Raw genomic sequence first — 25867 nt, forward strand, 5'->3', positions numbered from 1 at the left:
TACAAGAAATGGCTGAAAAATGTATTCCATCTTTGATGTATCAATTTTCCATCTGTTTTTAACTGATACATTGATAAGAGTCAATGAATAAAATAAAGTTCAGATAGTTTTACCTCATTCGGGTTTTTAAAAAAGAGGGGGAAAAAACAAATGCAAACACGGATGTAAAGTGGATGAAAAATGGATGACACATAAGAGAAAAACGGATCATTTTTGTTAAATGTAAGAAAGTAAATGGCTGTGTGAACATAGCTTTGCACTGACACAGTGAGCAAGACTGTTACCATTAATCACCTGTCTCACTAATGGGAATTCTGGCTTCAATGAATACCCAAGAATTGAGAATAAATGATCGGATCATGTATATTATTGATTTAGCAAATGAAAATGGCAGTTTCTCTTTAAGCTCCATGCACATGTTAGAGTCATAAGACTGTGAAAGAACAGAGATTGTACAGCCCCCTTGTATGGAGTCGTGAGACCTCAGTGTGCTGCCATACAGGCTTTGTCAGGTACGATATCTACAGAGCTATCCTCCCCTATACTCATGGCAGCTAGCCAAGATTTCCGCTATATGTAAGGGAGGGACAGGACTGTAGTCGTGACCTGTTTTCCAGTGGCAGCTGTGTCCAGTCCTTCCCCTACATGAAACAATACTCTTCTCCTCGGCATACCTTCATCTCCAGACTTAGCTTCACCCTGGCACTTCCCAGGCCATAAGGGTCCCTCTACTAGGTGACCCCCATCAATGGAGACACAGTCCAAGACAACTTTGACACGTTACAGCCACAGTTGGTACATCATCACATTTGCTTGCTTCCTCATCTTTCCCTGGCTTGCTGTCACTTCTGTGCAGTTCACGCCGAACCATTCTAGACTGCTCCCCAGTTCCTTCCTGGCCCGACCTCGCTATAATAACACTTCCTTCAGTCTGTTTCGCCCCAGACACAAATTCATCAGTCACTACATTTGGTGGCCCCTGGTAAAGCATCCAGCCCGTCTGTACCGATCTTGTCGAAGCTCCAGCTCCCTTCATGTCCTTAGTCCAGCCAACTTCTGCCCTAAAAGCATTGGCCGAGGCAATAAGACGCCACATCTTCCTTTTCCTGATCTGGCCCACTGTTAAGACACACAGTGGCCGTGGGTAACGTGGGCTATAATGACTTAACTTTATGTGGCTGCCGAGTTGTCCGGGCCTATAGCTCATGTGGACACTTGGACGCCCTGGCCCCGTCTGACGAAATTGCTCTTCTACGCTAACCTTAACTCCCAGCAGCCCCTCCTACAATTAACCCTCTATTAACATCCTATCAGGCCCCACTAGTATGCCCCCATCTAGTGGCCCACAGCATAATTACATCTACCCGGTCTATGGGGGAACTACTGTATGTACTAAGAGTGCCCTCCTCTTATGTCCCAAGAAGGATGCACTAACTTTCCCTAACTGTACATTGTACAACAGACACATAATATATGCAATACTATAATGCAAGAATACAAGGCAATATATTACAGTTTTCTATAAAATGGTAGCACATTCATGTGGCAATACTATAAGTGATGAGCGGTAATACATAATTATACATGTAGCAGTACCACAGGCAATTAGCATAAAACACACTTGTAAACATCAAGAACCAGAAGACAATCAGAGGGACGGGAAGCATGAAAGACATTATATCTCACCCCCTGACATATACATATAAGAGCGGATTCATCAAGGCTGGAGTTCTGTATGCTGGTCCTGGAAGCACCACTACCTCTTCAAAAAGCTGTACATATTAGTCCTCTTAACCTATACAACCCATATGTCACACTCCGTAATACAATAACAACTAAATGCCAAAAAATAAAATTAATGGCACAAGGAATGTTAAGCAAAATTACATTTTTTTTATTACAATATCATATTACATAAAATCAAATACATGAATGCCTCAAAGAACTAGAGGTCGCAAGTGGTGAACACACTAATTTATTTAAATAGCCACATGCTAATACATCAGAACTATGTTAAGTAGCCACAGACCAGTTACAAATAATTCCTACCTATAGTCCATATAAATAACAATGCCTATATTGCTTCAATCTACACCTAGCAATATTGCCTGGACCAAAAATGATTGAAACAATCTGTGGTGAATCAAAACAATCAAGATGCCCGGAAGAAGAATAGGCGAAACGCGCGTCGGGGTGGGTCGCAGTGGCTGACCTGAACACACATCCAGGTATTTTCCTTGTAATTTCTGGCATCTTGATTGTTTTGATTCATATGTGGGATATTAGGGGTAGTTGTCCGGTGCCTCTAGCTGATGGGATAATGTGGGATATTAGGGGTAGTAGTCTGGTGGCTCTGGCTGATGTGATGATGTGGGATATTAGGGGTAGTAGTCCGGTGGCTCTGGCTGATGGGATGATGTGAAATAATAGGAGTACTAGTCTGGTGGCTTTGACGGGATGATGTGGGATATTAGGGGTAGTAGTCTGGTGGCTCTGGCTGAAGGGATGATGTGGGATATTAAGGGTAGTAGTCCAGTGGCTCTGGCTGACGGGATAATGTGGGATATTAGTGATAGTAGTCCGGTGGCTCTGGCTGATGGGATGATGTGGGATATTAGGGGTAGTTGTCCGGTGTCTTTTGCTGATCTGATGATGTGGGATATTAAGGGTAGTAGTCCAGTGGCTCTGGTTGACAGGATGATGTGGATATTAGGGGTAGTTGTCCAGTGACTCGGACGGGATGATGTGGGATATTAGTGGTAGTAGTCTGGTGGCTCTGGCTGATAGGATGATGTGGGTTATTAGGGGTAGTACATGGGCGGACATGCCGCCCGTTCAACCGGTGCAGTGCACCGGGGCCCAGAGGCTCTAGGGGTCCCTTCAAGGCGGTTAATGATGAGGGCAATCTGGCCATTTTCTCCAGGCCCAAGGCTCCGGGGGGCTCCTGGCCAGATTGCCCTCATGTGCAGCGGCAGGCAGGGAGAGATCCAAGCAGCTCAGCTGCCTGCAAGAGGGAATAGCAGGAGCGGAGCTGCAAGGATCCATCCTGCTTCCTGCCTGGAGGCTGTGCTTCCTGTCTGACACATTGGAGCACCGCTGAATGCATCATCATTCAGCGGCTGCTGCTGTGTGAGCGAGGAAGTGCGGGTGATGCTGCGGGCAGGTGAGAGGAGAGAGGTGGTGTGTGTATGTATGTGTGTATGTCTCGGTGTGTGTGTATGTATGTGTGTGTGTATGTCTGTGTGTATGTCTGTCTGTCTCGGTGTGTGTGTATGTATGTATGTATGTGTGTATGTCTGTGTGTGTATGTATGTGTGTGTGTGTGTATGTATGTCTGTGTGTGTGTCTGTGTGTGTGTAGGTTAGCATGGTCCTGGAGGAGATGGGGACATGAGGAGAAGACCGTGATGTGGAGAGAAGGCCATGATGCCTGGGGTGATGGGAGAAGGCCATGAGGGGGTAATAGGAGATGGCCATGAGGGGGTAATGGGAGAAGGCCACGAGGGGGTAATGGGAGAAGGCCATGATGGGGGTGATGGAGAGAAGGCAGTGATAGGGTGATGGAAAAGGCAATGATGGGAATAATGGGGAGAGGGGAGTGATGGGGAGAAGGCAATGATGGGAGTAATGGGGTGATGTAGCAGGCAATGATGGGGGTGATGGAGCAGACAATGATGGGAGTGATGGGGTGATGGAGCAGGCAATGATGGGAGTGATGGGGAGAAGGCAGTGATGGGGTGATGGATAAGGCAATGATGGGAGTGATGGGGAGAAGACAATGATGGGAGTGATGGGGTGATGTAGCAGGCAATGATGATGGGGTGATGGAGCAGGCAAGGATGGGGGTGATGGAGCAGGCAATGATGGGAGTGATGGGGAGAAGGCAATGATGGGAGTGAGGGGTGATGGAGCAGGCAATGATGGGAGTGATGGGGAGAAGGCAGTGATGGGGTGATGGAGAAGGCAATGATGGGAGTGATGGGGTGATGGAGCAGGCAATGATCGGAGTGATGGGGTGATGGAGCAGGCAATGATGGGAGTGATGGGGAGAAGGCAGTGATGGGGTTAAGGAGAAGGCAATGATGGGAGTGATGGGGAGAAGGAAATGATGGAGGTGATGGGGAGAAGACAATGATGGGGTGATGGAGTGGGCAGTGATGGGAAGGTGGGGGAAAAAGAAATGATGATGAAGTGGTGGGGGAGAATGCAATGATGGTGGTTGTGGAAAGGGCAATAAATGGGGGTGGTGAAGGAGGAGGAAATGATGGAGGTGGTGGAATGGGCAATGATGGGAGTGGTGGGGGAGAAAGCAAAGATAGTGGTGGGGGAGAAGAAAATGATGGAGATGGTGAAGAGGGCAATGATGGGGTGGGGGAGAGGACAATAATGGGATGCGAGGGGAGGAGGACAATGAGGGGTGTGGGGGATTGGGATGGGAGGAAGGGGGACTTATTATGGCCTTAGGAGCAGGGGGAGGTGGATGAAGACATTATTATCGCTTATTATGTCTAACACAGTCCCTTAGTATATAGTGTACTCACTATGTCTAACCCAGTCCCTTAGTATATAGTGTACTCACTAATTCTGTATAACACCATCCTTAGTTACATAGTTTCCTCTTTTATTATGTATAACACCATCCCTTACTACGTACCATCCTCTCTAGGTATATATGGTGCCGTCCCTTATTATATCGCTTCCTCTGCTGTTATGTACAGTGCTGTCTCTTACATAGTGTAATCTTGTTAATTTTGTTATTTACAATGCCTTCTTTTATTACATAGTCCCCTCTCTTTTTAGATATAAAATGACTGCTGATCGAGGAGCCGGTGACCAAACTACCAGTCCATCAGCTCCTCCATTAGAAAGGAAGCTTTCCCATGCTCCATCAGCCATCATTGCATTATACAGCTAACAAGACAGGATGGTATGTAATAAAAAACAGGGCTCTATATAATTCAATATGTAAGGAACGGTGCTGTACATAACAAGAGAGGGCACTGTGTAAGGGACAGCAATATACATAATAAAGGAGACTATGTAATATATATACATGTTTGTGTGTGTGTGGCTATATAATATCAATATATATATATATATATATATATACACACACGTAGCTTTGATGCCATAAAAGGAGGGGGGCCCAGACACATTTCTTGCACAGGGGTCCCAAGCTGTCAGTGTCCGCCCCTGGGGTAGTAGTCCAGTGGCTCTGACGGGATGATGTGGGATATTAGGGGTAGTAGTCCGGTGGCTCTGGCTGATGGGATGATATGAATATTAGGGGTAGTAGTCCAGTAGCTCTGACAAGATGATGTGGGAGATTAGGGGTAGTAGTCTGGTGGCTCTGGCTGATGGGATGATGTGGTATATTAGGGGTAGTAGTCCAGTGGCTCTGGCTGACGGGATGATGTGGGATATTAAGGGTAGTAGTCCGGTGGCTCTGGCTGACGGGATGATGTGGAATAATAGAATGAGTGTGGCTATGCACTCAGCTATATATATATATATATATATATATATAATCATTATAATTCTTCAGCTGGTCTTATATAAACCTCAAAATACCCTACAATCATTACTGCCTTCAATTGCAAACAGATTTCGATTTAGGCTTTAGTTATCTACAGGATTTTTTTAAATAAATTTTTGCTTCAGTTTGTATAGCATCTTGCGTAACAGGCAGTGAAAGTAATTATTTTTATTATAGAAAATAAGATTGGCAACACTCCTAAACACATTGGGATATTGTCAGTATTCACACGTGTAGTAGATTGGGTCTCACCACATGGTTTGATAAAACCACTGTTTACTTCCTTTGTATGGTTGAGAGTAGAGATGAGCGACTTTGCTTTTTTCTGGTCGAGTAGGGTTTCATGAAACCCGACTTTCGCAAAAGTCGGGTCGAATGAAATCAGCCGATTATCGTGAAAAGTCGAAGGCCGACTGAAACACGAAACCCAATGCAAGTCAATGGGGAAGCAAAGTCGGCAGGGAGCGGAGGACAGGAAACACACCTACAGTGCCCTTTTGAATGCCAAAAACATCAATTCTGATTATTGAAGCTTTTCAACCTTAATTTACTTCATAATACTAGTTACGAACTGAAAAATAGGGGTTATTTGGCTAAATTTGAGGGGGGTAGGGCTGGCTCCAGGTTTTCATGTGCCCTGGGCCAAAGAGCGCCCCTTTAACACATACCACAACTCATGATGCTCCGATACCGCAGAGAAATAGCGGCATAGTACAATGAAAAATACTTCACTTCTTACATGACATGACTGATATCCATTTTTAATAGCTCCAAAAACGGACAGTATATTACTCCATACAGTATTACGGCCACCGCATAGTGCGCTATACAGAGTAATGAGGTCCATATATTTCTCCATACAGAATCATTGGTCCCATATAATGTTTGAAACAGTATATGATGAGCTCCACATAATGCTACAGTATATATTGGTCCCCATGGATGAAGCTCCACTGTTTTATGGGCCCAAATAATGCTCCATACATAATGGGCCCCATTTCTAATGCTCTAGTGTATAATGTGCCCTGTAAATGCTGCTCCAGTGTCTGATGTCCACCTTTGGAATGCTCCAGTGTATGGTGGGCCCCATATATCATTCTCCAGAGTATAGTGCTCCCCAAAAATAGCTGTCCCAACATTGAAAACAATTAAATAAGTCTCCTCGCTATGGAATCCCTGTACTAGTCTGGACTCCTCGTCGTCCCCATCGTCCATTTCACTGCACTTGGCTGTTTAGGCAGAGGGCGTACAGACGTGATGTCATTGCGCTCTCTGATCAGACTATCACTGTCAGGAAACGCGGAAGACGTCATGGCGGTGGAGCAGGGAGAGGTAAGTATTTCAACTTTGCAAGTGCTGTGATCCTGAGCAAGCAAGGGGGGCCCACTCATTGGCGACGGCACTGGCACAGGGCCCATCTAATAGTACGGCGGTGTGTAGCGGTGTGTCTGACGGTGGGTGGGGACCGGCAGACCGGCAGAGACACTTTTGGGTACTATGAGGGGACCTGTGCCAGTGCCGTCACCCATGAGTATGCCCCCCCCACCAGCTCAAGGAACCTGCACTTTCATCTGCACCTTCCTCTTTGTCACCGTGTAAGGTGGTATAATATGCGGGAAGGGGAACCTGAGTTTCCTCTGGGTCAGATTCTGGCTGTGTAGAGTGTGAGGGGAATGTAGTGGTCTGGGTCAATGTACCAGCAGAATCATCTAGCTGTGGCTGGGCATCAGTGCACTTGTGGCGTTCCCAGGAGTACGGTCGCCACAGTGGCATTACCTTCCTCCTAGGGAGTGTGATGTCATGCTTGGGAGCAACGAAGGATCTCTCTAGCAGTTAAACCAACACACAACACATTTCCCACACCACGCCAGCTGGGAGACCTCTGAACATGACTCCTGAGGAGCTGCTCTCTGTGGTCGGGAGGAGGTAAGTTAGGCCATTCTGTGCAGGGAAGGGGAAGTGTGTGGACGTGAGAAGGGGAGTTGGAGGATGAGCAGAGTTAAGGCTCACTCCTAGCTGGAGCGCATGGTCCGGATTCCGGTCTCCGAGTTTGTAGGGACACTGATGTTGCTGCAGCAGAATCCGGTGGAAGTAGCAGCTGTAAATGCTCTGTACCCAACTGAGGCTCGGAGGCCCCAGCATCGACGTGTGTGAGCCAGAAGGAAAAGGCTACGGCTGCCAGCCATACGAGAAAGTTCCAAAAGAGAGATAACAGGGGGAACTTCATTGAACTCAGCACTGCGAGTACCTCAGATAAGCGCTAGATTGGAGGCCACACTACCTATCTGCAGAGAGAGAAATCCAAATTGGCTTCCAGGCTGACCAACTCCTTCTCCATCTGTACTCTGGGTACTGGACAGCACCTACCAAGTACAGGTAAAGGAACTGCACAACTGTGTCTGTCATCTTTCTCCTGCACCTGGCGCACAGCTCAGCTACATCCTGCACTGCACACCATCTCCCAACTCTTTCATCTGCCCTGCGACTACGGCCCTACCTGTGCAGGTCTTCTACATCTTAGCTGCACCACAACATCTGTCCCACAGAAGCAACACTGCAGCGCTGGTCAATCTAATCAGAAACCAGAGGTGGCGTCACGTATCATTCACCTATAAACGTAATTCGCCCCTTTGCATGGACGCCCAGGGCCACGGAATGGGTCACCAACACCGTGACACATCCCTGTGAAACACCGGCCCGATACCGATTAACCCCACTGCCCTGGCTGGCCACACACACTCCATGTCAGATTCATCTTGGTCTGGGAAATTCATTATTTGACTTGATAACCCAGGCATGGTATGATAGAAAGAGCTACATGGACTAATGTGAAGTGTGGCCTGCTGCCTCATTCAGTTTGGGTGGGGGTGCAGGACACAAGGAAAGGGGTTCTTCCTGACCAGGAGCCAGCACTTGACCACTCAGTGCTTGCATTTTTTGAAACTTCAGAAGAGGCGGGCATATTTGATGGAGTCTGTTTCGGCAATGTAAGCCAAAACCAGTTCCTCATGCTCCGCCTTTAAAAGCGGTTAACCTACTCCCAGAAAAGGTATCATTCCAGGCGTTCCGGAGCCAGACCATGACGCAGGCTCAACACCTCCTGTCTTAGCTGCTATTGTGCTTTTGCCACTACCAGCAGATGCACCACCACCATCATCACCAGCTGGCCCCCCCACGCCCACGTCCGCGGCCTCATCCACCAAACTTCAAAATTTTGCACAAAATAGACACAAAATAACATCAGATATATGGCACTGTATCAGAAATGTACAGCTCTATTCAGTCAAAGGATAATTGTCAATCTCCATATATATTCCATCAGTCACACAGAGACGCTCACAGGCTCAGTATGGATTAGACAAGAATATAAAAAGTAGACAAAGTGTACAGTATCATCAGATCGCAGGTATATATAGCATAGTTTAAACATTAACAATGTGCGTCTATATATCAGGAGTAGTGTTGAGCCACCACGCTAGTGTTTGGATTCGTCACACAGGAGGGAAGTTCGTCGAATGTTCATCGAACCCCATTGAAAACAATGGCAGGCAAACACAAACACATACAAACACATAGGAAACAATTACAAAACACCTTAAAACGTGTCCCAAAGCAGAGAAAATGCTCAGAAGACAAAAATTACATATGGAAAAGGGCAACTACATTTAGAAAAGAGGTGGAGGAGTAAAAGGAGGAGGTGGAGGAGACACAGATATAGGCTTGTCATTCCCTTATGAGGTCAAGAAAGGCTGGAATAAAAATGTAAAATACCAACCAAAAAAAAAAAATTCTGAAATCGAACACGATCATATACCGTTGGACTTCCCGCCAATAAATTATGCCAACTGGCGATCGGGCGGCGTTATTCCCATGAACCTCCAAACAGCGTCCATGAAGGCAAAGTGTTTGCTTTCCGGGGGCAGTATGATTGCAAAGCTGAACCTTAAAGGAATGTCCAAAAGGGCACCACCATGAGTGGAGCCTGCGGCTTAATTGGACTCCACCCGGGAAACCACAACCATGCCACCTCAAGAAAAGATGCACATATTGAAAGCTTTGTCGATTGTGTGTGTGGTGTGGTATGTCCGTTTGTAGTTGTGCTAGCAATTTGTCAGCTTTATTCCGTTAACGAACGAGACTCCGGCATGCCCCCGCGGCACGCGTCAAGCTTTCTAGAGGGATACGCGAGGCTCTGGCACTATCATGGTCTATCATGGCGTTACATGTCCGGGGCTGCATGCGCGCTACACTGAAAGGACCAGCTTTTGTCGCTTACAGGTGCAGATAACCAGCAGAACACCGTTAGTGATGGGGATCTGTGATTCCAATTATTCCCCGCGAACGATGATTTCCCAGTAAGTGCAGGTCAACCGCAATTCCTGAATTAGACCTAACCGGCATTCCTGAAGAAATGCAAAAAATTACGTGTCCAAGCCACAGTTGCTGTAGCTTGCTTAACAGCTCGGCAGCCGCTCTCAGGCCCAGTATGGATTCGACAAGATTCTAGAAAGTTGATAAAGGGTACAGTTTCACCGGGTAACGCGTATATATGTAGCATAGTTTACACATTAAAAACCTATGTCTATATTTCAGGAGGCAGGCTCAGACGGTCTCAGGCCCAGAATGGATTAGACGTGATTGGACGTGATTGGACAAAGGTGAGAAAGGGTACCGCACCAGATTACAGGTATGTATAGCATAGTTTACACATTAAAAACCTATGTCTATATAACAGGAGGCAGGCTCAGACGGTCTCAGGCCCTGTATGGATTAGACGTGATTGGACAAAGGTCAGAAAGGGTAACGTATCACCGGATTACAGGTATGTATAGCATAGTTTACACATTAAAACCTATGTCTATATAACAGGAGGCAGGCTCAGACGGTCTCCAGCTCAGTATGGATTAGACGTGATTGGACAAACGTGAGAAAGGGTACAGTATCACCGGATAACAGGTATGTATAGCATAGTTTACACATTAAAAACGTAGGTCTATATAACAGGAGGCAGGCTCAGACGGTCTCAGGCCCAGTATGGATTAGACGTGATTGGACAAAGGTGAGAAAGGGGTACATTATCACTAGATAGCAGGTATATATAGCATAGTTTAAATATTTAAAATCTCCATGTTCTCAGTATGGATTAGACAGCAATCTAAAAAGTAGAAAAAAGGAAATGTATTTGAAGCGTACACCACTATACACTTTTGGTAGTATTTTTAAATCTTCATATATATTTCTGTCTCAGTAAGACAATCCAGCCTCTCCGCAATAGGAAATGAGATGCATACAATTACTGACATAAATTCTAGTGATTACAGAAATCTAGGAATTCCTATTCACGGGATAAACTTCCGTCACAATTCTCAGAGGCGATGCAGACCCTCAATTAATTAGTGTGTGGAGACAGCGAAAACCTTTCTTTGTGAAGAAAGTGTTGCTGTATCGCAGTACCGTTGATCCCATCGCCATTACTCATATCCATATAATTTTGATCACAGGGAGAGATGTAAACATGGTGCTCACTGCCTATCATGCTCTGTCACGTAACTTTGGAGTGCAAAAGACAGAAGCCACAGGCCGTAGGCGATTCATTTGGATTGGCATGAGAGGGCACATTTAAAAATGTGCGCTGGAATGTCACACGTCTGTGGGTAGGAAAACTGTGAAAGCTGATGATAAACCACCACTGCATGTCATTGTGAGTCGACGTCCATAAGAAATGGAAGCCATTGATCATCTGAAGCTAGATCCTGGCCAGCGGGACAGGGCATAGCTACGTCTTAACCATCATCTTCTTTCAGTTCACCAAATTTGTAGTGGCACTCCCAGTGAAGGATTTGACAGCCCAGACTACACAGCGGAGGAGCAGGGAGAGGTAAACATTGCAAATGCTGGGGCCCTGCCCAAGCAAGGGGGGCCCACTCGTGGGCATCGGTACTGGCACTGGGCCCCTCATAGTACGGCGGTGTGTCTGACGGCGGGTGTGCACCACCACCGTCAGAGACACTTGATTTCACTATGAGGGACCCTGTGCCAGTGCCCGCGCCCAAGAGTCGGCCCACCCACCTGTCCAGGGCAACGGCACTCGCACGGTTGCATGCGCTAGGTGGTGACCCCGGCCATGGGGGGAGGAGGCAGTCCAGTTAGGGAGGTTTACAAAATGACATATGTTGATGTGGGACATTCACCTGCTGCTAAAGGCGAAATTGGTCAAGTCCCAGGAAGAGGCGGACCAAAGAAAGCCATTTTTCTGTCAACCTATGTGTCATCAGGGTAAGGTGTGACAAAATCCTTGGAAACCCATGCATGGTTCATTTTAATGAAGGTTAGATCATCCACATTTTGGGTCGACAGACGGGTCCTTTTTTCTGTCAGGATTGATCCAGCAGCACTGAAGACTCTTTCCGATAGCACACTTGCAGCTGGGCAAGCGAGCTCCTGTAAGGCATATTGTGCCAATTCAGGCCAGGTGTCCGGTTTAGCTGCCCAATAGTCAAATGGGAATGACCTGTGAGGGAGAACATCGATATGGGAGGAAAAGTAGTTTGTAACCATAGTTGACAAGTGCTGTCTCCTGTCACTTTCAATTGATGCAGTATTACCAGTCGTGTGAGCGGGACTTGAAAAATCAGTCCACAACATGGTCATGAAACCCCTGTCTCCAACACCACTTCTGATGTGTGCACCACCAACACCTCTTCCAAGTTGCCCCCGGCCCCTACGGCTCATGTGAGAACCATCACCGCTGCTGTGTGCAAGGAATGCCTCAACCAACCGGTTTACCAGAGTTGCTTGTTTGCTAGCCAATATTAGGTCAAGGTTCTCCTGTGGCATGATGTTTTGGAATTTGCCTTTATAGCGTGGATCCAGGATGCTGGCCAACCAGTAGTCATCATCGTTCATCATTTTGGCAATGCGGGAGTCCCTTTTTAGGATCTGCAAGGCATAATCTGACATGTGGGCCAATGTTCCCGGTGTCAATGATGCACTGCGAGTGCTAGGTGGAGGAGCACTTTCAGGCAAATCCACATCCCTCCAGTCACGCACAAACCCAGTACCAGACCTTGCCATGCCAACATTTTCTCTTGCCCCAGGAGAAGCATCCTCCTCCCCTAAATAATCATCCCCATCATCATCCTCCTCCTCCTCTTCTTCCTCCACCTTGTCCACGACAGTTCCCTGAACAGACAATGGCTGACTGTCATCAAGGCTTCCCTCCTCCTCTTCCTCATCATCCTCGGCAGCAGACGCCTGCTCCTTGATGTGCGTCAAAGTTTGCATGAGCAGACGCATAAGTGGGATGCTCATGCTTATGATGGCGTCGTCTGCGCTTACCAGCCGTGTACATTCCTCAAAACATTGAAGGACTTTACAGAGGTCTTTCAGCTTCGACCACTGCACACTTGTCAACTCCAAGTCTGCCCTCAAAGTGCCTGCCCGTGTATCCTCCCACAAATGCATTACGGCCTGCCTCTGTTCGCACAGCCGCTCAACCATGTGCAGGGTGGAGTTCCACCTTGTTGCAACGTCGATAATTAGGCGGTGCTTGGGAAGGTGGAGCAATCGCTGCAGCTTCTGCATACGACTGGAGTGTACCGGCGACCGGCGGATGTGCGAGCACAGTCTTCGAACCTTATTGAGCAGGCCTGTTAACTCCAGATAATTAGTGAGGAAGCACTGCACCACCAGGTTCAAGGTGTGAGCCAAGCAAGGTATGTGTCTGAGTTTTGAAAGAGCTATGGCTGCCACAAAATTCCGGCCGTTATCACTAACCACCTTGCCTGCCTCAAGATGTAGACTGCCCAGCCATGACTCAGTTTGTCGCTGAAAGTAGTCGGCCAGTACCTCCGCCGTGTGTCTGTCGCCCAAACACATCATCTGCAACACAGCCTGCTGACGCTTTCCACTAGCTGATCGATAGTGGGACACATCGTGTGCACCACTGTCAGCTGTAGATGCAGTGCTCGTGCGACTGCGCTCTGTGGACGAGCTTTCGCTTCTGGAGGAGGAGGAGGGTCGATCGCCTACAGCCAACTGTTTCCTATACCGTGGGCTAGGCAGCACTGTGCCATCACAGCTGTCCCCTGTGGACCCTGCATCCACCACAATAACCCAGTACGCAGTGATGGACACGTAACGGCCCTGGCCATGCCTACTGGACCATGCATCAGTTGTGAGGTGCACCTTTCCACTCACTGATTGCTTGAGTGCATGGACAATGCGGTCTTTCACATGAAGGTGGAGGGCTGGGATGGCTTTGCGAGAAAAGAAGTGGCGACTGGGTAGGTCATAGCATGGTACTGCATAGGCCATGAGTTTGCGGAAAGCTGCGCTTTCAACCAACCGATAGGGCATCATCTCTAACGAGATTAGTTTGGCAATGTGGGCATTCAAACCCAGTGTACGCGGATGAGAGGATGAGTACTTTCTTGTCTTACTCATAGTCTCTGGTAGGGTGAGCTGGACTTGAGAGCTGCATATGGTGGAACTAGCGGTGGACATGGCGGACTGAGAGAGGGTTGATGATGGTGATGGAGTTGGTGTTCTTTCTGATGGCCTAGATTCAGTCTTTCGTTGCAATAACAGTGTGATTCCCTGACTGATTTGCCCTTGCGACGACAACTCAACATTTGCTGCTGGTGGTGTGCTAACCGGTGGACTTACAGTGGGGGAAACAATGTAGCGTTGCTGACTACTTTCTTTGGGAGCAGTAGCACATGTGGTACGTGAGTTTTGGTAGTCCGTCCACGCTTGCAAATGCATGGTGGTTAAATGTCTTAGCATGCAACTGGTATTCAAATTTCTCAGATTTTTCCCTTGGCTAAAGGTCTTTGCGCACTTCTTACAGATAACCTTTGCCTGATCATTAGGATTTTGTTCAAAAAAGTGCCACACTGCACTCTTCCTACTATGGAAGACATTTTGAGGCCTTGCATGCTGTGCTATTTTGACCGTCTGGCCAAGCTGTCCTGCAACTCTTTTGGTTTTTGTAACCCATTTTTGGACTGCTCCGGGCCTGCCAGATAACAGCTGTTGCGATGTCGATGCTCGCTGCGGATGCTCCTCCTCCTCTTCTGAGCTATTGGCAGCGGCACCCTCTACCCCCAATGGATGCCAATCTGGGTCAACAACTGGGTCATCCTTCACCTCCTCTTCAATGTCATGTGCACCTTCCTCTGTGTCACCGTGTATGGTGGTATAGTATGCGGGAAGGGGCACCTGAGTTTCATCTGGGTCAGATTCTGGCTCAGTACACTGCGAGGACAATGTAGTGTTCTGAGTGAATGTACCAGCAGAATCATCTATCAGTACACTCCATGTCAGATTCATGTTTGCCTGGGTAATTCATGATTTGACTTGATAACCCAGGCATGGTATGTGAAAACAGCTCCATGGAGTAATCTGTAGTGTGGCCTGCCGCATCCGTCAATTTTGGTTGGGGTGAAGGACACAAGGAAAGGTGTGGTTCATGAACATGAGCCTCCAATGATGACTCAGTGCTTTTATTTTTTAAAACTTCAGAAGAGGAGGCGATAGAGCTGGAGGCTGAGTCAGCAATGTAAGCCAAAACTTGCTCTTGAAGCTCCGGCTTTAAAAGTGGTTTACCTACTCCCAGAAAAGGGAGCCTTCGAGGCCTTGTGGAGCCAGACGATGACGTAGGCTCAACACCTCCTGCATTAGGTGCTATTTTGCTTTTACCACTACCAGCAGATCCACCACCAACACCATCATTACCAGCTGCCAACCCCCGCCCACTTCCACAGACTCTTCCACCACACTTCCTCATTTTTGGGGAAAATGTACCCAAAACACCACCAACTATATGGTACTGTAAAACAAGGTACAAGGTGTATATAGTAGCGGGGAGAATTAGAATCTCTGTAGACTTCAGGACACAGTTGGTTTCTGTCAGGCCCTGTTTATTTTACACTGCAATGTGACAGGCAGATTCTGGATGTTGTAAGAAAGGTGGATAGAGGACTGTTGAGAATTTGAATCTCTCTACACTTGAGGACACAGTGGGATTCTGTCAGGCCCTGTGTCAATAACACGGCAATGTGACCGGCAGAAATTGCCTAGTGTATGACAAACTACAAGGTGTATATAGAATTGGGCAGAATTGGAATCTCCCTAGAGTGTAGGTCTGTAAGAACGGACAAACTCCTCAGCTTTTCCTTACAGAGTCACACACTGAGATAGCTTCAATTTGGCTGTGATAACAGCCGTTACACGGTACTGAGAGAGGAGCGTGCACGTACACCGCTGTACGGTGTATGTAAAATTGTCAAGCTCCATGTTTTTGTATACGGACTGACACACGCTGTCTCTCTCTAGTTTTGAATGTAATCAAACAGCAAATATACTAAACTGTTTGAAAAACAGACAAAACTATAAGGTGTAGGTCTGTAAGAACGGACAACTCCTCGACTTTTCCTTACAGAGTCACACACGTAGATAGCTTCAATTTGGCCGTGATGACAGCCGTTACACGGTACTGAGAGAGGAGTGTGCAAGCACACCACTGTACGGTGTATGTAAAATTGTCAAACTCCGCGTTTTTGTATACGGACTGACACACGCTGTCTCTCACTAGTTTTGAATGTAATCAAACAGCAAATATACGAAACTGTTTGAAAAACAGACAAAAAATAAGGTGTAGGTCTGTAAGAACGGACAAAGTCCTCGATTTTTCCTTACAGAGTCACACACGTAGATAGCTGCAATTTGGCCGTGATAACAGCCGTTACACGGTACTGTGTGAGGAGCATACACAGCTGTACGGTGTGTGAAAAAATGAACGCTCACTACCTCACCAGGACAAAACAATACAATTTGGATTGCTTTTAAAATAGCAGTTTGAACACCAGTGTGCACACAGCAATGCAGCTAGCCTTAAAAGGCAGGCTAATCACCACCAGCGCTGCTGCACAAAAGCAAAAATCTTCACCTTTCACTGCACAGTAACTACAGTGAAAAGCGCTATCAGCAGAAGCAGTTTTTTTTTCTTTTTGCCTTCCTAACGCTCTCCCTACAGAATCAGCAGCTGCAGCAGCTCTCCCTATTCTGAGATCAGCATGAGTAACATGGCGGTCGGCGTCCCTGCCCTTTTATACCCCCTGTGACGCCACACAAAGCAAGCCAATCACTTGCATGCCCTTCTCCAAGATGGTGGTGACCGCTGCCTATGTCATCACGTTGCCCACAGTGTCCGTTCTTCCTTATTGGCTGAAAAAGGGCGCTAAAGCATCTTTTGAAACGCGACTTTGGCGCTAAAGTCACCGACCTCGTGGCCGACCTCACGCTAAGGTCAGGTTTCGTTTCATGAAACCCGACTTTGGCGAAAGTCGGCGACTTTTGAATATTTTCGACCCGTTTCGCTCAACTCTAGTTGAGAGGTATCTGTCTTGAGAAAGTGATCTGAATATGAAACGGCCGTAGGCTACTGACCTGCTGACTAGTGTTCTTTTTTTATGCCTCGCGACCATACAAACCAGCCAGCAGCTGGTTGCCCATAATACTGTATGGCGGACTATGTGCTTTCCCATAATACTGTATGATGGACTATGTGGGTGCTCATAATACTGTATGGCGGACTATGTGGTTGCCCATATTACTGTATGGTGGACTATGTGGTTGCCCATAATACTGTATGGTGGACTATGTGGTTGCCCATAATACTGTATGGTGGACTATGTGGTTGCCCATAATACTGTATGGCGGACTATGTGGTTGCCCATAATACTGTATGGCGGACTATATGGTTGCCCATAATACTGTATGGCGGACTATGTGGTTGCCCATAATACTGTATGGCGGACTATATGGTTGCCCATAATACTGTATGGCGGACTATGTGCTTTCCCATAATACTGTATGATGGACTATGTGGGTGCTCATAATACTGTATGGCGGACTATGTGGTTGCCCATATTACTGTATGGTGGACTATGTGGTTGCCCATAATACTGTATGGCAGACTATGTGGTGCCCATAATACTGTATGCTGGACTATGAGGTGCTCATAATACTGTATGGCGGACCATGTGGGTGCTCATAATACTGTATGGTGGACTATGTGGGTGCTCAAAATACTATATGGCAGACTATGTGCTTTCCCATAATACTGTATGGTGGACTATGTGGGTGCTAATAATACTGTATGGAGGACTATGTGGTTGCCCATAATACTGTATGGTGGACAATGTGGTTGCCCATAATACTGTATGGCGGACTATGTGGTGCCCATAATACTGTATTCTGGACTATGAGGTGCCCATTATACTGTATGGCAGACTATGTGGGTGCTCATAATATTGTATGTTGGACTATGTGGTTGCCCATAATATTGTATGGCGGACTATGTGGACCCAATCGGCAGAATGTGGAGCTTTTATCCCCATTAGACTGGAGTGGCATGTCTGACTTGATCACTGATCCATTCATTCCCTCAGCGGCTGAACTTGTTTTTTTATAGAAGACCCAAAGAGAATGAATGGAGCTTCGGTCAGATATCCCACCTGCCACTCCATTTTAAAATGGGGATAAGTGTCCTGTCAGGGATAAAACGTCCTCATTCTTCCAATCGGTGCAGTTTCTAATGGTCGGACCTAAGCGATCACCTATCCTGTGGAGCCCATGGATCGGTGATAACTTGTTTTAACCAAAGAACCCCATTAATGTAAGCTACTGTAATTATACATCCCAGTTATGGGAGCGCACAGTAGATGTGCAGGAGCCGCCTGTGTTTTACAGCCGATGCTCCATTATAATGGAGATAATGACTGACAGATATTTGCATATAACTGTAGGGTGGGCCCGTAGAGTCCATTCCCCTGGTGGGCCCAGACACCCCAGTCCGACCCTGCGAACATCTGACTGCCTGTCCACAGAGAAGATGCTGCAGGATTTTGATTGTCAGCGTATGGATCATGTGAGATAGCAAAACTCATAATTTAGCAACAAAAAGTGATTGGTAAGGTTGGCTCAGTTTGGATGGAGGAAGTTAAATATTTGCACTATGTAGTAGGCAGAGGCGAAATAAAGCCCCAAATAAATAAAGTTGAGGCGATTCAGAGTTGGCCACAACCCTTCTCAAAGAAGCAGGTCAGAGCATTCCTGGGCATAGCCCTGTGTAAACAGTCAGTGCTGGTGGCACCGGATTTCTCAAGAGAGTTTGTGGTCCAGACGGATGCGTGAGATGTCGGGCTGGGCCCTGTCTTACCACAAGAGAAGAACGGGAACAGCATCCCATAATGTATCGGAGTCGGAAGTTGTCATCCTGCGAGAATAATTACTAAATAGTGGAGAAGGAATGTTTGGCCATCAATTGGATGTTGGACACTCTTAAGATACTACCTCTTGGGCAGGAAATTCAGACTAGTGTCAGACCATGCCCCACTGAAGTGGTTAAGGGATACGAAGGGGAACAATACCTGAGTGACCAGGTGGTTCCTAGCACTTCAGGATTTTAACTTCAATGTGGAGCATAGGCCAGGGAAACTGCATGGCATTGCTGATTCTCTGTTGAGAGTCCACTGTTTCCTGGCAGAAGGTGCCAAGATTCCCGGTTTTGGGCAGAGAGGGGTATGTAAGATGGCTGCTGGACAGGTCCTTGAGGGGAGATATGTATAATCGCGGTTGGTAGCTTTGGTGATGTGAGCTCGGAAAGCATGCTCCAGCACATATAGTGCTGAGAGAGTTATTAGGCCATTCCAGGGCTAGGTTTTATGAGCAGTCAAAAGAAATGGGTGGGAATGACTGCTCACATATCCTCACCCCAGGGGTGTGGTTTGGCAGATAAAATGGAGACTGAGTGTCTCATTCAGTGTCTGTGACTGGAGGCGAGGAGGCCTCCAGTATGTTTTCTAAAGACACTGAAATAAGCAGGTGGACCCGCAGTACTATATTGACTGTTTATTTTCTGTTTGTTTTCACTTTGTGCCGGAGAAGGCTGTTCTTTTGTTTGCTTGTATTTAAGCAGGTTTATGAAGTTTTTTATGAAACCGATTCCTGTGCCTACCTCAACCACAGCTGAGTGAGTACAAACCCCTACAATGTATATATTTTTTTACAGCGACATTAATGAGAATATTTTTGGTGACCACCAGACTTCCTGTCAGTTGAAGCAGTGGAGAAACGATCGACTTTGAACAGAACAACTAAATGATACTTTTTCTACTCTACAACATTTACTATGCTACTTTATTATACTATACAACACTTAATATTATATTATACTATAAAACATTTACTACTTTAGTATAAAACATTTAGTGCTATACTAAGGGTTCGTGCACACAACCATATTTTCATTCCGAGCGCTATCTGTTAAAAAAACGGATCGAACTCAGACCCATGGTATTCGGTGGCGAAGTGCAGATTAACGTTTTCACTGAATGAATCTGCACGTGAAAAAAATCACAGCATGCACGGTTTTCCCTTGAAAATCGGATGAGTCTCACCCATAGGTCAGGGTCACATGACTGTACACTCACTCATCTGAGAGCATCGGGTCAATTATGCTAATGATACCTTGCTAAAACTGTAATCGGAGTTTGCTTAGAGTGTCAGCATAGTGTGCTCCTATTATCTTGGATGAGTGCTATCTTTGAGTGTGCGCCGCACTTAAACCGGGGACCACTACCAGACCACCACCAGGAAATACCTTTGCTGCTATCCACATTCCTTCATTCCTTTTCCCTATATAACACTGTGCAGTTTATACCCCCTTCCTATGACTGCTAAATGTAATTGGGGTGAGTTGGTATGCTGCTTTAACTATTTACCACATAAATGAATACTGTCACTTGTATGTATATTGTCTATGGTACATTTTAAAGGGATTACTATGTTTATGAACTATAATTACTCATCTACTTTCTTACTTTTCCTGTGGTCCCCCTCTCTTGAATTAATTTACCTCTGCGTACGTCTTGTTTTTAATATGCTTTTTATTTAATCATTGTACTTGTGCGGGCACACTGTTCCACACAGTGCCAATTTTTGCCACGCAATGTTCAATAACGGCGTTTTACTTCACTACCTTTGTCTCATAACCATTCTTCTCCAATCCATGCCTAGTGTCTTTGGTTTCTCACAATTCAAATGGCCTGCCATTCAATCTTTTAGGACGCATATGCTATCATTATGGATATTACATATTTATATACATTCTCTGTTAGTTCTATTTAAGTTGTTACACCTATTGTTTTTGTTTGTTCTTTTTTCAGCACCAGCAAAAGCTATGAGATTCAAGAAATCTCATGCCTATGATTGTTTTTTTCTTGACAGAATTGGAAAACTGCTGGTTTATGAAAACTGCAGCATGTCACTTATTTCACCAATTTTCCAGCGTTTTTCACTCATAGAAAGCAAGTAAGTGCAAAAAACAGCAAAAACGCTGCCTTCACTTTTTGCAACGTTTTTGGTGCAAGAAAGCTTGGCAGGTACAGCAGGATGTAAAACCCATTTATTTTTGTGTTTTTCCAGTTTTGAACCATAATATCTTAGTATCCTCACATGATTATGGCAGTTATATTATTACAGTTTAATTACGGTAAATTAAATTAGTGATATGTGTTAAAGTAAACAATACCCTACCATCCAAGTGCACCACCAATGTGAGGAAGTAAAAAATGCCTGACCAACTCAATGGCCCTACCAATGTATGATAGTGAAGAATGCCCTACCAACCGAATGCCCTAACAACCGAATGTCCTACAAAGGTGTTAGGTAAACAATGTCCGACCATTTCTACTTCTCCCCACTGTTATTACATCTGCAATTGTGTATAGTTTCATGAACTCATGTAATGTTAGTTCACAACTGCACCTCATACTTGAATTCAGCTTTTTAATTCAGAATAGTCACTATTTCTTTCAGAATAAAAACCATTTTCCACTAAATAATTTGATCACATTGCCCTTTTTTTCCAAAAATGTTTCATGGTTTCACATACGTCTTGCATTGGTGGCCTACCACCTTATATTGTTCAAGGTGGAAGCAAAGCTGAACTTTGGGATCCTGAAAAAACGCAGCAAACAAACACAGCAAGAAAAGCAACGAAAAAGGCAGCAAAGACTGTGTTTTTTTTCCTGCAGCTTTTTATTACCAAAGTTTTGGCTGCAGAAAAAAAGCAGCAAAAAAACAATTTGTGAACATAGCCTAACTGTCGTTTCAAGAGAACTTTGACCCTGTATTTCTGTCTGTTTCTAGTTCCTCCCTTCTCCTCCTTTCTATAGAATTTTAAAATTACCTACTATCATCAATTATCTCAGTCATAGGAAACTCTGTCTCCAAAGAATACAGTTTTTATAGATTTTATCCATGAATTAAGAATGACAGATCAATCTACAAATATACTCATTTTCATGTGTGCTACTGATGATTTATGAAATAAAAATTAAAACATTTACTCTTTAACCAGTTTAGACCATTTTCTCTGTTCCTCTTTTAAATTGTGTTTCCTTTTCTCTAGAAATTATTTTTATATCATGGACATATTCTTTTTTCAACAAGGAAGGGTCTACATACAATGACTCAGACTGGCTGTGTCTCTCTTTTTGTTTTATTTTTTTCCTGCCTTATTTTTTTGCATTTATTTCACTCTGTGCCCCCATAAGATCTTAAAAGACCTTTCAGACATTAAGTTTAAAATTAATTTTCATTTATATTAAGGGGAAATTCAGTCTCCTGGTTGCACAGCGGAATCAAACGTGTCTCCCGGGATTCAACAGCTCCTGCTCTAATTCTGCATCCAGCAATTACATGATCACTGGCTTTGGAGGAAGAAGCACTATCAGTGCTTCGTATAGAGTTGAGCACATTTTTCAAAATTCGGTTCCGATTATGATCGGCAGCAAATATTGTTTTTGCAATATTCGCCGAACACAGCCGAATGTCATTGGAGTCAATGGGAGAAGAAATGAACGAATATGTTCAGAACCGATCATCAAACATAAATATGGCACAAATATGGCAAATTCAGAAATGGCGATTCTGAACATATTTGCTCAACTCTGTTCTTAATCTGTGTACACAAGCACTAGTGTAGCATTGTGGATACAATGATCAATAAGGCAGGCATAGTGAGAAAACATGTTTATCTTTTCTGTGGGATATCTGGCTGTTTATGATAGCTGTCTTACTTCCTCCATAGCTGCACAATTTTCTGCAAGCTGCTTACTCTGTATTGACAATTTAGAACATCAGTGCAGAGTAAAGTGTGGACCGCCCAGATGTTTATAGTCTGAGGACAGTCCAAAAGCACTTAAACATTATTATAAAATTATTAAAGGATGATAAAAGTTGGTGGGCCCAAAAGTTGGGAACTACATCTCTCAAATATTTATTTCATTTCCTGTTCATGAGTTCTCAGATATACTTAGTGTACATATTTAATGTATATTTTCATAAATTATTATTTGATTTAGTAATAAAAGGCTTTTCCACTTTCAGGAAAGTGAACCCTAAATGCTATAAAATACCTATAATAACAAACACAGCTGGTACTTACCCTCACTGGTTCCAGTGCCTACTTCCCACCGCTGCTCAATCTCAGTGTTTTAGATGTAGTGATGATGCCAACTTGACAGCAAACAACACCACTGTAGCCAATAATTGAGCTCAGCGGCTTGTGCTGTCTACCTTGGCGCAGCTGCTGAGCTCAGTGATTATCTACAGCCTTGTTTTGTGCTGTCAATGTGAACTCACAGCAGCAGCCAAAACAATGAGACATGATCAGCGGTGGGAGTCGGGATTGGACTCAAGGAGAGTAAACACCTGCTATGTTTGTTATTGGTATTCTACAGCATTTGTGGTCCACTTTTCTGACCATGGACAACCCCTATAATTTCTAACAGTTTCCCAAAGTATATGACATAGCTTGTTCATAACCTTAATGGTAAAATATTTGCCAAAATATCTCCTTCTGGCTTTCATTTAGCTACAATACTTTTCAATGCAACTGTATAATACTATAAAAGTCTGATAGTTGGTATGCAATTTTTTGTACAATTGGTTTGATATGTGTACATTTATAAACATCAAAGTACAAATTTAACCTGAAAAATAAATGAAACTTAGCTATAGAGAACAGTTAATTGAAATCTGACAACTGTAATACCTGTTGTTAGGCCGATTTGTACATAAAGAAATAGTCCTAGAGGAAAAATAAGAATCACTTTAGAAAAAAACAGGACAGTTGGTGTAAGAAATAAAATACAATGGCATTTTACCACATCATGTGAGGTCATTTCTCCATGAAAGCATCACTTAAACTACAGGGTGGGCCATTTATATGGATGCACCTAAATAAAATGGGATTGGTTGGTGATATCAACTTCCTGTTTGTGGCACATTAGTACATGGGACGGTGAAAACTTTTCAAGATGGGTGGTGACCATTGCAGCCCTTTTGAAGTCGGCTATTTTGGATCCAACTTTATTTTTTTCAATGGGAAGAGAGTCATGTGACACATTAAAGTTATTGAGAATTTCACAAGAAAAACAATGATGTGCTTGGTTTTAGCGTAACTTTATTCTTTCATGAGTTATTTACAAGTTTATGAGCACTTATAAAATGTGCTGCCCATTGTGTTGGATTGTCAATGTAACCCTCTTCTTCCACTCTTGACACACTGATAGCAACACTGCAGAAGAAATGCTAGCACAAGCTTCCAGTATCCGTTGTTTCAAATGCTGGACATCTCATATCTTCACAGCACAGACAATTGCCTTCAGTTGACCCCAAAGATAAAAGTCTGACGGGGTCAGATCGGGAGAACTTGGTGGCCATTTAACTGGCCCACAACGACTAATCCACTTTCCAGGAAACTGTTCATGTAGGAATGCTCGGACCCGACACCCATAATTGATGGTATGGTGTGGTATATCGGGTACAAAGATAGTGGGGCCATTCTTCAGCAATGGAAACCTCAATGCCACTGGATATCTGAAATTGCAACATGATGATGTGTTGCCCTCTTTATGCACTGAAGATGGCACGTTCCCTGAGTTTTTCCAGCAAGATGGTGCACCACCACATTATGGGTGTCAGGTGCGAGCATTCCTATAAGGAATCTGACCCCCTTAGACTAGCAATTTTTCTACAATGTTGCTATCAGTGTGTCAAGAGTGGGAGAATAGGGTTGCATTGACAATCCAACACAATGGGCAGCACTTTGAACACATTTTATAAGTGGTCATAAACTTGTAAATAAGTCATGAAAGAATAAAGTTATGTTAAAACCAAGCACATCATTATTTTTCTTGTGAAATTCTCAGTAAGTTTGATGTGTCACATGACCCTCTTCCCACTGGAAAAAGTAAAGTTGGATCCAAAATAGTCGACTTCAAAATGGCCACCATGGTCACCACCCATCTTGAAAAGTTTCTCCCCTCCCATATACTAATGTGCCACAAACAGGAAGTTGATATCACCAACCATTCACATTTTATTTAGGTGTATCCATATAAATGGCCCATCCACCCTGTACAAGACTCATTGCAGTGGCATAGGGGGGTTGCCCGCATCCAGAGCAAGGGAATGATTTTCCAACCCCTAGCCTGTGAACTATTAGCACTCCTTGAGTCCCTTCCACCAGTCTAGTATTGAATCTTTACCCCCCAAGCACATTTATTGTATTTTGAGGAAAATACTGATGTCATTAGCAGTTTGTCCACTGACCCTCTAGTTTTCCTACTTTTGCTACAATCAGACATAAAGTTAAAAAAACACAAATAACGTTGTTACATTCCTTTTTTTTAATGTTTTTTTTTTTTTTACCTTATCCCTATCTCTAAAGCTATCCTTATTCCTAACTCTAACCATATGTCTAACCCCATATGTCTATCTTTAACATAAAACCAAACATAAACCTAGTCCTAACTATAGGTAGTATTAGAAAATATGCAAAAACTTAAAACTAGGGCAATTTACATGGGTGAAATACTACGCCAGTATATCATTGATCCAACACTTTTTACATGATTTGTGTAAACCATGCCATGGTTATGAGCGTCAAGTCACAAATATGACCGCCTGGCATAGATGATGGTGTACATGTACACATTGTTATCAATGACAAAGTTATACAGAGGTGGAAGGTCCTTAAAAATTATTACAGAGAACTAGGTGAGAGGCTAAAGTCGAGGCCCTCCAAGGTGGTGTTTTCAGAAATACTGTCGGTGCCACAAGCATTACTAGAAAGACAACTGGAGTTTAGAAGTTAAATAAGTGGATGAAAAATTGGTGGAGGACGGAAGGGTTTGTGCTCATGGAGGACTGGGCCGACTTTTCTGTCAGCTACAGGCTTTATGGTAGGGATGGG

At 44.7% G+C, this 25867-nt stretch overlaps 1 protein-coding gene and 1 long non-coding RNA gene across 3 annotated transcripts in view; one reads left to right on the forward strand and one right to left on the reverse strand.

The window, feature by feature from the left end:
• The window catches only part of LOC141089169 (Fc receptor-like protein 3), a 150940-nt gene that overhangs the window by 110778 nt on the left and 14295 nt on the right, over positions 1–25867 (reverse strand). The window contains exon 2 of one of the 2 annotated variants that reach the window (XM_073575492.1): positions 23663–23698. The exons of the other annotated variant lie outside the window; for it this stretch is intronic. Within the exon in view, the coding sequence (XP_073431593.1) occupies positions 23663–23698 (36 nt within the window). The remainder of the gene's footprint in view (positions 1–23662; positions 23699–25867) is intronic. 2 annotated transcript variants of the gene reach the window in all.
• The window catches only part of LOC141089170 (uncharacterized), a 70048-nt gene continuing 64971 nt past the window's right edge, over positions 20791–25867 (forward strand). The window contains exon 1 of the long non-coding RNA XR_012232199.1: positions 20791–20913. This is a non-coding gene — a long non-coding RNA (uncharacterized lncRNA). The remainder of the gene's footprint in view (positions 20914–25867) is intronic.

Source organism: Dendrobates tinctorius, unplaced genomic scaffold (genome assembly GCF_039654945.1).
Source record: "Dendrobates tinctorius isolate UK_male_01 unplaced genomic scaffold, ASM3965494v1 ptg000044l, whole genome shotgun sequence".
Taxonomy (NCBI): domain Eukaryota; kingdom Metazoa; phylum Chordata; class Amphibia; order Anura; family Dendrobatidae; genus Dendrobates; species Dendrobates tinctorius.